General features: G+C 33.6%; 1 protein-coding gene across 1 annotated transcript in view; it reads right to left on the bottom strand.

The window, feature by feature from the left end:
• The window catches only part of Notum (palmitoleoyl-protein carboxylesterase notum), a 141,830-nt gene that overhangs the window by 10,940 nt on the left and 117,976 nt on the right, over nucleotides 1–12,914 (bottom strand). The window contains exons 9-12 of the mRNA XM_081729511.1: nucleotides 12,091–12,229; nucleotides 9,883–10,083; nucleotides 6,083–6,369; nucleotides 924–1,076 (exon numbers count right to left, since the gene is read on the bottom strand). Of these exons, the coding sequence (XP_081585637.1) occupies nucleotides 924–1,076; nucleotides 6,083–6,369; nucleotides 9,883–10,083; nucleotides 12,091–12,229 (780 nt within the window). The remainder of the gene's footprint in view (nucleotides 1–923; nucleotides 1,077–6,082; nucleotides 6,370–9,882; nucleotides 10,084–12,090; nucleotides 12,230–12,914) is intronic.

The raw sequence follows: 12,914 nt of genomic DNA, 5'->3' as shown, positions 1-12,914 counted from the left end.
TAACTTCTTCAACGAATATTAATACATTATAAGCTTTTATATCTGAAATCTAATCTTAAGGAATAATACCCTTAAGAAATTTGAAGTTTGTTACTGTGGAGACAAAACTTCTCTCTGCAGTGATATCTATCATGTGTCAAATCAATCTAATCAGGTTCAATATTATTAGGGCTATGATTTTGATTACTTTTTTTCTTTTTAAAATTAAGAAATAGTTGCTTTAGTATTAATATGTTTCTTGATCTACTATTACCAATTTCGGTTACACCCTATATGATATTTGTTTTCATTTTTTTTTTTTTTTTTAACTTTTACAGCTATTGTTGTTTCGTTATTAGTGGGAAAATTCTAAGTGTTATATCTGAAGCTTTTACAAACATAAATATTGTTTTTACTCTCATGGAGACACTATTATTGGGAGCTTCTATCTACATTATCTTGAATAGAACTCCAGTGTATAAATTCTATGGATATTATATTTCGCCCCAATTAGTCCATTAAATCGATAGTACAACACGTTTTTAACTTTTACATCAATGGTTCTACTCTTTACACTCATAATTAAGGACATTTTAAATTAATTTTAGACCATCAAAATTCTAGCCATAGTTATTACCTAGATCCTTTTTTATGTTGTTCTCCATAGTTTTGTTCGCCTTGAAAAGGTATCTTACTTCTGACTTCTTTTTAGAACTCTATAAACTCTAAGTTTTTTTAAAATCTCTTTTCTTATTTTTTCTTTGCCCCCTCCTTCCTCCCGTACTAGGTATCTTGATCTTTTATTCCGAACAGTATTTAATGATATGTCTTTATGTGAAGTTTTACTTTGAGTAACTTCCTTCTTACACTCTTTTTGCATCGAACTTAAAGGATAGTAGCAAAACATTATTCTAGTGATATCCAAATAAAGTCGTACTTCTTACCTGTGAAAGGATTCCGTAACTTTGGACACGAATGATTACACTGTGGCCAGGTGCACTTCTCAATAAATCTGTGTCGGCAGTGGTTGTGTTGTCTCCAGCTTTCTGTTTGCGAGTTTTCAACTGATCTTTCACCCCGATTTCTCCCCCTACGACCTGAAATCACAATGAAAAATAATTTTATTTATAATCTATTTTCTGCCAAAATTTTACGATAACAAAAGCAAATACTATAGAGACAATTTAAACGTTACTTTAACTCATTTCAGGATTTCTTGAGAAACGGTACGTTTTCACAATTTACAGAAAAGGTAAGCGTGTATTAAGTTTTAATATTATATTAAATTAATTAACAATGTACATTAAGTTTTAATTGGAGAATATTTCAAATGTAAATTGAATTAATGTATGATAATGCCAGGTTGGTAAATGAAATGAAATGAAATCTTTCAGTTTTACGTCCCACGGTTATGCCCACTAGGCCAAAGGAGACGTGAAGATGAGAAATGAATGCAATGGTGGAATCAATAAATTAAGAGGAAACAGAAGAACCCCAAGAAAACCCATTCACACGGTGTTTTTCTACCACATGTCCAGTTGGCGTGAGCTGGGATCGAACCAGGGATCCCACGCACCAGAGGTGAACACTCTATCATTGAGCCACCGCGGCCCAATGCCAGGTTCGTATATTACTATCCAGATATTTATTATTATTATTATTGTATATGTGTCAGAGATAAATGCGCGTATTACGTCTTGTATATTTCGTTATTTTCATTATTAATATATTTGGGTGTGGGTGTCGGTTAGAGGTCTGGGCCGGACTCGGGCCTACAAAGCATATATCACTTCGGGCTCGGCCTTAAACCTTTAAATATACACCATATTACTCGGGCCTTTTCGGGCCTAACTTTGTAAGTATACGGTACAATGATATTAATCGCACCGTTCTTTCTGGAAAACTTTTAAAGCACAACTGCAAAATTAAACCTCTGTTTGTTGTAAATAAAATAAAATTTTGCGTTAATTATTAAGTTTCTGTAATTCGGTCTTACTTCGGGCTCATTTGATTATAACACGAGCTCGGACCGGGTTCGGGCCTAAACGTTAAAACATATTTCGGACTCAGGTCGAGCCTCACATTATAAATTCACGGGCCAAGCCCGGGCTAAAACTTCCGGCCCATGCAGACCTCTAGTGTCAGTGGAGTATCCTGAAAAACTTTGCAGTCTATTCGCATTTAGGATAACGTCGTAATAATAATTTGTAACCACAATGTCATATTTTGTATGTCATAACATACATAATTACTGCTTTTGCAATATTTATGCATTTGCTATAAGTTAGATTTTTTTAAAAAAAGAAGTAAAGGTTGCTCCCTTTTGGAATAGGATATGAAGGCCCAAGGAACATGTATGGAGGTAAAAGCTCCACATTTTAGAGATAAATACTGATCTTTTATATAATTTCGACCCTTTCTGGGACCTTTCTAAGTAACTCCTCTCGTTCCTGAAACATCAGAGCCCATAATTGGAAACCCATACATTTTTGTCTAGCTTACAGATACTTACACGTCTTTGCTTATGGATAGCTATTCTCGAAAATTGAATTTTAAAGTGTTTATATGGTATAGGAAAAACTACTTACAGAAGTATGCCATTCATAAAGATAAGAAACTGTTTCCAAATGTTTGAATAACTATTTTCTTCCAACACAACAGCGCATAGTTAGTCTTATTTATATAAAAAAATAATCCATCTATCCCTACTCAGCATGCTGAAGAAATAAAAGATCTTTTCTATGAAGAGTTGTTGTTCTTGTCTTCTGTTAATTTCGTAAATTAAAACGTAAAAAAAAAAAAATATGTTTAAAATACTATTTTTTGGAAAATCACTTCATGCCAATTATTCTGCTGTTTTCCTATGCACATTCTGCGTTCTGTTGTTTCAAGAATTTCCTATACGTGGACGAATTAAGTAAAAGCAATAGGGGCAAGAGAGGAATTACTTATGAAGGTTCCAGGAAAGATGGAAATTATGTAAAAGAAGAAATAATCCATCAGGATATAATATCAGTGCTAAAATGTTTAATTTATAAATATGTATCCTATAGTCTTCATTAGCAAGCTCTACTCTTTCTTGATTTCGTCACTACGCGTTCCTTTATTTCCTCAATTTGCCGCAGGTAACCCACTCTAAAGAGTATGGGTGAACCACATTAGAACGAGGGTAGATCGAAAAACAAAATTCCGCTTCCACCGGGGATCGAATCGTGGCCACCCAACTGGGTTAGGAATATATTAAACAGATAAAATATAATAAAAACTCCTAAGTAGTTAATTAATATTTTACGCGAAGCTGTGAAAGCCGTATCCAGAAAATAAGTTTTAAAGGGCCAGAAAGAGAAATTTGAAACCGGCTTAAAATGCCAATTTCATCCAGTGTAAATTTTAGAATTTTGTAGTTTATATGTTTCCAAAAAATCTCCACCAAGTACAATTTTGGAGACTTGTAAAACGTTTTAAATGTTCCTTTAAATGACACAAGCACAATTAACGTTGCATTTTTAAAAAGACGTACAGAATTTTGTGAATTTGAAGTACCTTGAATATTATATTAAAAATAAACACTATACTATTACGACGAGTAATCATTACAAACAAGTTTACAATAACAAGTTCTAATGTACTTTCCTTTCTTTAATTTTGCCCCACTCTACTCGTCTGTTCTGTTTTGTAGAGCAATGTTCAAGAAAGCATATAAAATAGTATGGAAATAAAGTATGAAAATCATGTAAAAATCCGCTGTCCCAGTAATGTTATCTTTTTTACATCGTTTTTACTCAATAAATAAATAAATAAATAAATAATATGCGGGATTTACAATGTTACATTTCTTCTCTAGCGATCTAATCTGAAAGATCCGGAGATTTGATAAGATCACTAGATGATCATAGGGGGCTCAACCTACACAGAGTTCGAAGACATTTTTGAAAATTGCTATTAAGGACGTAATTAGCAAACTAGTAGATAAACTAACAACTGTAATAAAAAAAATTATAAAGTACAATTAATTACGTGTTGACGGAGACAGAAGATTTTGTTTCGTCTTCTAAAAAGATCAAATATTTTCACTATGCGACCACTAAAACAGCCTCTTACGCAGGGAACCCAATCAATGATAAGAAAACTTTGCGCTTTCAGATAAACCTGCCATTCATAGGTGCTTACATGTGCGTTTTCTTTCGCAGATTCCATTCATGAAAGTGTTTGGGGGTACATAATATTGAAAATGGTATAATGAATTTGTGAGAAGAAAGGTAAATTTGGGAGCAAAGTGTTAAATTTGGAAGGAGAAAGATAAAATTGGAATGATGTTGAATTTGGGCCTAGAAAGGTAAATTTGGGAGGAGAAAGGTCAATTTTTAAGCAGAATGTTGAACTTGGGGCGAGAAAGGTAAATTTGGGAGGGGAAAGGTAAATTTTGAGCAGAAAGTTGAATTTGGGATAGAAAGGTAAATTTGGGAGGAGAAAGGTCAGTTTTAAGCAGAATGTTGTATTTGGGGAGAGAAAGGTAAATTTCAGAAGAGAAGGGTCAATTTTTAAGCAGAATGTTGAACTTGGGGCGAGAAAGGTAAATTTGGGAGGAGAAAGGTAAAAATTGGGCAGAATGTTGAATTTGGGGTAGAAAGGTAAATTTGAGAGGAGAAAGGCAAATTTAAGGTGGTTGCGCCCAAGTTCTTGCTCGGATGGGTACTTTAGAATAGCTGGTTACTCCTTTGTCATATAGTCAATGGAACTCACTTCAGTAATTATTTTATCTGATAAGATGTGCTGATGTTTTCCGCCATGTTATAAGATGGAATTGTACTGAAGCGTAAATGACGTTGTGATAGTCCGAAGGGCATTTTGAGTTATTCTCCAAGAGTGACAGATATCACAATAAATGTTTCTCTGATTATTTGTTTACCACCGCTAAAATGTGGTAATATAAAGAAATCGCAACTGGTGTGTATGTATGGGTGTTAATTGTATATTTATTATGGTTGTTACTTGTATTTTCGATTATCTGGATATTTAGTATCTTCTTAAATAGTGTGTAGTATGTACCAAAAAAAGTTTAAACTTAAATGGTATTATGGCATGTTCTGATTTATATATACTTAAAAAATGAAAGAAATATATTTCAGTTACAACTGCCATTATGAACTTTTATGTATTGTTCCTAAAAGTGCTATGACGTATTGGCGATGCAAGATTAATGACCCAGGAGCACGGAGAGCAATGTTGATTTTTTTTAAAAAAAAAAGGAAGGTAAAAGAAAAAGAAACTATTTTAGCTTGTAAAGAACAGTCTATCTTCGCTTCCAATCTATTAAATACGTAGTTGTTCAGCTGCTATACTACTAAAATGAAGATCAATAGCTTCCTAGGTTATACATAGTGGAGTTACAATATTCCAAAATTTAATATGATTTGCTTTTAATGTCAATATGAAACTCTACAAATTTATAGTGGTCTTACATGAAAATAAGTTTCAAAATAGGTACGAATAAAAGTTTCGGAAGAGTTGCGCTAGCACTTGTTAGCAGATTCTAGAATCAACTACCCTAAAATAACATTTTTTCATTGTAGGTTTGAAAGAAATATTATTTGTCAAGCCTTTAATTTTATCATCAACTGATGGATATCTAGAACAATTGTCCAGTATTATTTTGTGTAAGATATAATTTGATCCACAGCTATCAATAAAAGCAAATAACTTGGTTTCGTCTTAAAGAATAATCAATCATTTTTCAAATATTTTTTAAAGTATGCTGGTTCTTCACTGTTTGAAGTCTAATCATCATCATCATCATCTGACATTATTGGCAAGTCACTTGCTGCAACTGAGAAGTTTCCACGCTCCACAATCTTTCGCTAGCCTCTTCGTCTTTACGTACGATTTTTATGTTTTAATATCGTCCACTAATTGTAGTCTCCTTCACCCTCTCCCTCTCTTACCTGCCACCATTCCCTCTAGTACGTCCCTCATGATACAGTTCCTTCTTATCCAATGTTCCAACCAGTTTCCCTTCCTCTTTTTAATAATATCTAAAATTGTTGTTCTTTCTTTTTCCCTAAAGCCTAAAGCCTAAAGTTATTTATTACGTATTTTAAATTACCTTTTCTTTTCTTTCCTCTGGCTCTCTCTCCCCGCACACGATTCTTTCTCCTGTTCTTTCTTCCATGTTTCTTCCTTCTCCTCTTTTTTCTTCCTCCTTCGTGCAAAGGTTTCTCTTCATCCAGTAATTCATGTCTTCTGGAAGTTGAATTACTAATAACTGTGGTGCGATTGCTCGCTGCAACTGTTACGTTTACAAGCGGTTTATGGCTGCCAGATCTCACCAGATTACGCGCAGATTTTATGTTGTTTGTGACAGGAGCATCGTTCAGCATTGACAGAGTGGCACTAAAAAGAAGCAAATAAGAATAAAAATTGAACATATTCATTGAATTGAATTAGAATTTACTTAACGATTTTGTGGATATGCAATTAAATGTACAGGATGGTAGGTAACTCCACCGACAAACTTTGGGAGGTGATTCCTTGTATGAAATGAAAGAAAAAAGTTCTAATAAACATGGGACGAAAAACATCTCCTTTCAGAGTTATGAACCACTGAAAATTCGAAAATTCACGTTTCGAAACGCTCTGCCTTAGAAACTACAGGACCGATCCCAAGCGGTTTAAGGAATTACAAAGGAACTAGTATGCGAACTATCTAAATATCCATGTTTTACCATCCTGTTATCGGCAAAACGAACTGTAAAAAGGAAATTGAGGTATAGGGATACTCCTTGAATATATATATATATGATGTCTCCACAAAATTTTGATTTGTTTGTTGAGTTTGTTAGTGATATTTGGGGCCTATTTCTCAAAACTACTGTTCATGTAATACTAATGTGAAACTTTAAAAAAAATCAAATATTTTACAAGTGAATTATAATAAAGCTGTGACATATAAGAAACATCATCATTAATATTTAGAAATGACTTTTACTATTATTCGAATATTTCTTTTTCATGATATTTTATGACTCGTAGAACACATGTTACAAGACTGGTATTTTTGATAAATAAGCCCCTGGTGTATATACACAATATTAAAACGTTTGGTAATTTATCATCCTAATTTGGAAAGTAGGAAAACCAAGTATAATATATATTTTTATTAATATGGTCGTATCGAATTTTTGCATACTTCCAGTTAATTTTCTCATAACGTGGTTCAAACTCTCAATTTTAATATTGTCAATTGTTCATATTTTCTAATGTCTGGAACCATTTTCCCTTAGTATTACAAATAAATACGTTACTTCTTTCATCTGAACTTCCTTGTGGCTATATGATTACTGGTAGCATATGCGCCTTTAAAATGAGAATTCCTGCTTGATTTCTGGTGGGAGATCATGTGGTGCGGATCCTATGTTAAACTGTAGGTCCGTGTCTCATATAGTCTCCTGCATAAAAGAATGCTAAAGTCCAATCTACCCTACCAATTATTTTTTTCCTGAATGGTATTTTTTCCGATCAATTTTAAACAAATTTTTGCACAGAATACAAAACGTATTACTTATGTCACGTCACAGCAGTTAAGGAAATTATATTCCTGTCTTCAATAATAAATGTAATAAACTCTCTAAACTGAAAAAAAAATAAAATAACTAGGAATTCTCTTAGAGCTCAAGTTAAGCTGAGCGCTACTAAGGGACTCTCGATTCAGTCTTTCTGCTCTCATTTTTCCCAGGATACTTGGCAGTTGGTGACGTTACGTGGAGGTATCGCCAAGGATGTTATAAAGTAGAAAATCTGCCCATACCACAAAATCGTGAAGCCATACGTCACAGCCATACATATCCTATGATTGGTAATTTTCTTACCTGTGAAAGGTTATTTCGGGTAATTTCTTCTCACTCCTATTAGTACACTCATACGTGCAGCATATAACCATTGTATAATATAAATCTGAAGCAGACACTACATGTCTACATATGAAGATCGCAGTGTTTTGAGCCACCATATATGGCGGTCATTCAGTTACCTAAAAGGATGGGGCAGATCCTCTATTTCATAACATCCTTGGGTATCGCGAGATATCGTTCAAGAGAAGAAGTGAAATATTGCATACGCAATTACGCTAGTTGGTATTCTGTTTCAAAATGAGCAAAAATTCCTTCACAAGACGTCACGGACAGGGAGCCAATCAGAATGATAAACGCGAACTGGGGCTATCTCTTATTTCATATACCTTGAGCGCTACCAGGCTGATATAGTTGTGAATTATTGGACCAATTAAATTCTCGCAGTGTACTAAACCACACATTAACACATTCTATTCGTATTCGCGCTAATGTAAACGATGTAGAACGTGTGAATTTATGTGCAAGTAAACGAACTTTAAAAAGTAACATAGTAATAAAACTACTAACAAAATGGCAAGAATTACATATTTACTCAATTTGATTATTGTGCAGATACTCTTCATTTGAGTAATAGGTCTGTCTCTTCAATATTCTCATTCATTCACGAGAAAACAAACTTGCTTTAAACCATTATCTGCATTCTTCTATAGATCCTTCCTGCATACCTAAGAGACTTTTTTAAAAATATTGTTGGTTTTTGCGTAAAGGCTTCAAGATTAATATATTTCATTTGTATCACTCCATCTGACTTAATGTTTACTTTTTCGTTAACGTTTTCTTCTCTTTATTTCATATATTGAAGACAATGAAGTACTAATTGTAAACATACATTTAGTACTAATTTGAAATGATGGTAAGTTCCAAAATTAGCGAACTGCATGTCACTCTATAGCAGTGGTTCTCAACCTAATTCTTATCGCGGCACCCATTTTATCACCTACCCTTACCAGCGACCCCCTTAGAATTTCTGGTTTGTAATAAGCTTGTGTGAGATATTTAATATGATCATAGGAGATCTCACCATATCCATCTATTTCTATAATAGTAAAATCAATTTCTTGTATATAATGGATACAGTAACTTCCCTAAAATCGAATGGATTAAAACCAAATTTGATCGGTTCATTCATATTACAAATATCGAAATCCGATCCGTCATACTGTTTCAAAATGGAGGTCGTTTGAAAATTTTATAAGTTCATAATTCCCTTAATTTTGGGTCATATGATAAAAAAATAAAGTGATTTCTAATTTTGGTTTAAAAAAAAAAAGTTATTGAGTATTTTAAATAACTTGATAATATGCGTCACGAAGATTGAACTGGACATTGCCGTACTAGTGAAATCACACTATGCTCAAGTATCTCATAAGCTTTCAATATTAATTGAATTTCAATATGCAGGTTTTGTTGCATTTGTATTTCAATATGGACTTCTCATTAGTTTCATATCGTACGTCTTCCATTTAAATTGATTTTTAAATAACTCTGCATCTGTTGAAATGTTTAGTAGACCTATTTTTATGTTGTTCTTAGCAGTATGTATAAAAGTTAAAAAATATGTCTATCAGAACAAAATTTAAAATAATATTTTAAAATAGGATATTTTCCGGTATTAACTAACTAACTAACTCTATGGCCTATGGAACCCGGAGGTTCAGTGCCGCGTTCACAAAAGCTCTCCACTGACTTCCATTCTTAGCTAATTGGATCCAGTTTCTACTTTGTATTCCTATCTCTGCGAGATCCATCTTAATATTATCCTCCCATCTGCGCCTAGGTCTTCCTAATGGTCGTTTTCCTATGGGTCTACCAGTCGAGTATTAGATTCTAATTATAGTTAACTCTTCCATTTATCTTCGCGACCCCTCTAGGGGTTGCCACCCCGAGGTTGAGAAACTCTGCTCTATAGCATATGAATCCAACTTAAATTCGGTTTCCTATTTTATCCCCCACTCTGTTTTAGATTCAATTTCATACACAAATATTTACCACTTACTTGTCCAGCTGAGTCGTGTTACTGAAATCCAACGTATGACTATTACTGTGGCTTCTTTCAGATGTCAGACGGTTATTGACGTCTTTCTCCATTTCCCAACAACGTAATGCATGGGGTAAAGATACGTCATTTACTCGAATATCTTGCCAATCCTTTTTCGTGAGAACGGTATGAGAAATACAAGATGGTGCGAAAACAGCTCTGCAAAATACAATGCAATAAAGAGATTAACTAAATTATTCGGTAAACCTACAAAAAAGAAAAAAGATAAAACTAATAAGCAAAAATTTCTACCCACAAAGCAATATAAACTCACCTGCGTTGTGTTGTACTTCAATATTTTATTGGTTGATAATTTTGGTTATTTTACATAGAATTTAAAAAGGATGAGCAAGGAACATTGCGATTTTACAGAAGATTAATTATTTTTTTTAAAAAAAATTACTTTTGTCTTAGTAAACTAAAAATCTTATCTTCGTAGTAGTATTCTAATCTTGTCGTTCACTACCTCAATTGAGATTTTTAAATTTTAATAAGTGCAGGCTTTAGTTCGTGTCACATTTATCACTTATTATCTTATATGAGTTCTTTTGAAAATTCCACTTTTCGTAACCTTGAAGATGTCCAAGTGAAGATTGTTGCATATAGTTGTTGTATATAGTTGCTTTTTCCTTCCTTGTTCCACGAGACCTAGATAATTTAGCCCGAGCCCGGTTGAGTGCGGGTGCCAAGATCGCGAGTTTGAACACCAATGGTCAAAACCCGCATGGCAACATGATTTCATGGAACCATTTAACGAATGTGAATGGCTAATGAGTATAACGCAGATGGTTGTGCTGTGAGCATGTACTATAATAAGTGGCACCAAGGCATATGGATGTGGTGAGCCAAGCTGGCGGAGTTTACACCAGGTCATTTAATTAGGCATTGGGAGTGTGGAGGAAGCCAGTGTACCAACACTGTTGTATGACGTGTACCGTTAACAACTGATAACAGAATTATAATGAATTTCAAACATCCGTATATCAATACCTGGTTAATCTGGTGCAACATCACGCCTGCTAAATGCTAACGTCAGGAGTGCACGCACCCAGCTATCTAAATCTTCCAGTGACTTTGCAGCTGAGGTTGACAGATAAACATGAACTGTTCAGCGGTACTGCATAAAGTAGAAATACACCAACGCGTCGTCAAATAGAAGCTTCTGCTTACAAAATCTGAAATGACACTGAGGCACAGTTGGGCTGCCACCATGTGCAAAAGCTCACAACATTTTTGGAACAATGTTACATTCTCCGATGAAAGCCTATTTTACCAATTCTCGAACAGCAAAGTGATTGACAAACCATGATTCACTACAATTTCACCATCCTGTGGCGTGTTATAATCTGGAATGCAAATTGCGTGGGATGGTCGTAGCAACCTTGTTTTACGACGAGCACATCATTCTGCGAATATTACACAGAAATATTGCAAAATGCATTGCTATTATTCTTTATAAACGAGCTTTCGCGGGAAGCCACTTAATTCACGAATGGTAGGCATCATGTCATAGGGTAAAACAGATCATCTACTACAAGGGGCAAAATGGAATTCAAACTCTGTCGTGATCTGAGCAATCCTCCGGACACAAATTCTACCAAAAACGTTTGGCATGTCCTGCAACTAAAATTTCATAAACGCTCACATACAGCTGCAAACGAACAACAAGTATTCGAGGTATTTTGTGAGGAATTGTACTACCTATAACATGATGTTGTCGATGGTTTGCTGCATACACGCCACATGGAGTTTTACATTCCAAGTTTTACATTCCACATTCCTACCCTTAGCGTCTAGTGGTACGTAGCAATGGTCAAAGGCTCACTTTTTGTGTATCTATAAAATATGTCAGTATAATATATCCGTAACTGACCTTTAAATATTTATTCACACAAATTCAATCGGCAATTTTAAATATTCGTATTTTGTCTCTGTTGACTTAGAAATATGCATTTAATTTTTATTGTTGTGTCGAATGTTATTATTATTATTTTTTCAATTAAACTTTTTAAACAGATGTTTAGATAGATATATATATTATCATTTTAATTCAATAAAAAGTTATTCCTGTACTTTTTATGTAATATTTTTATTAGGCGATAAGGGCCAATAGGAAATGTATAGTGTTATAAATAACGCAAAACGAATATTCTATTTTAAACTTACGTCACATTTTCGAAAGTTTTTCTTAAGTTGTCTCCCATTTTATGAATATAATCCCACTGTTCTTTTGTCACTGGAGGACCAACGTTATCAGCTGTCATTTGAGCTTCATCAAACTGCCATTGAAACACAAACAATGGAGCTGAAAATTAAATTACAATATCTTCAGATTATGTATTGACAAATGGAAAGCAGATTTATATTACTTAGTAACTTTCACTCAATAAATTATCTCAAACTTTAATATTAACATATTTGTTACAAAAATTGGTATTTATTACAATATATGGGACGTTTGGAGCACAAAGGATTTAAGTTTAAAAGTTGTGGAAAAAAAGACACGTAAAGTTTGTACGCTCTGTTTAAATACATATAAAAGTAAATATATGTATTTATATCTATTTTTTCACATTATAAGAGTCACTTACAATACCTAGGCATGAATCTTTAAAACACTAAAAGAAGCATCAGGTAGAGATCTCAAATATGAAATATATCCAAAATGATCAAGAGTATACTTGGTACCTTTTCGCCTTGAGCGCCCCATATTCTTATACTATTCCCAATTTGCGTGGCTATTAGACACACTAGTCTGATCAAAAAATAGAAGAAAAAGGAGGAAAGGAAAAATGGGTATTTATGTATTTCGTATCTCATTCCCTATGACTGTAGTAAAATCAATTGTTTTGCATTTTGATCCACCATCTGTACTAGTTACCAACATGGATAGATTCAGAGAGAAATTTTAAGCGAACTATAAATTATAATAAAATTACTTATACCAAGGAAACTAATATGAATACTTAGCTTTCGAGACTGAACAAAAT

Source organism: Thermobia domestica, chromosome 1, assembly GCF_964235325.1.
Source record: "Thermobia domestica chromosome 1, izTheDome1.hap1.1, whole genome shotgun sequence".
Taxonomy (NCBI): Eukaryota; Metazoa; Arthropoda; class Insecta; order Zygentoma; family Lepismatidae; genus Thermobia; species Thermobia domestica.
This window is presented reverse-complemented; position numbering and strand designations above follow the sequence as displayed.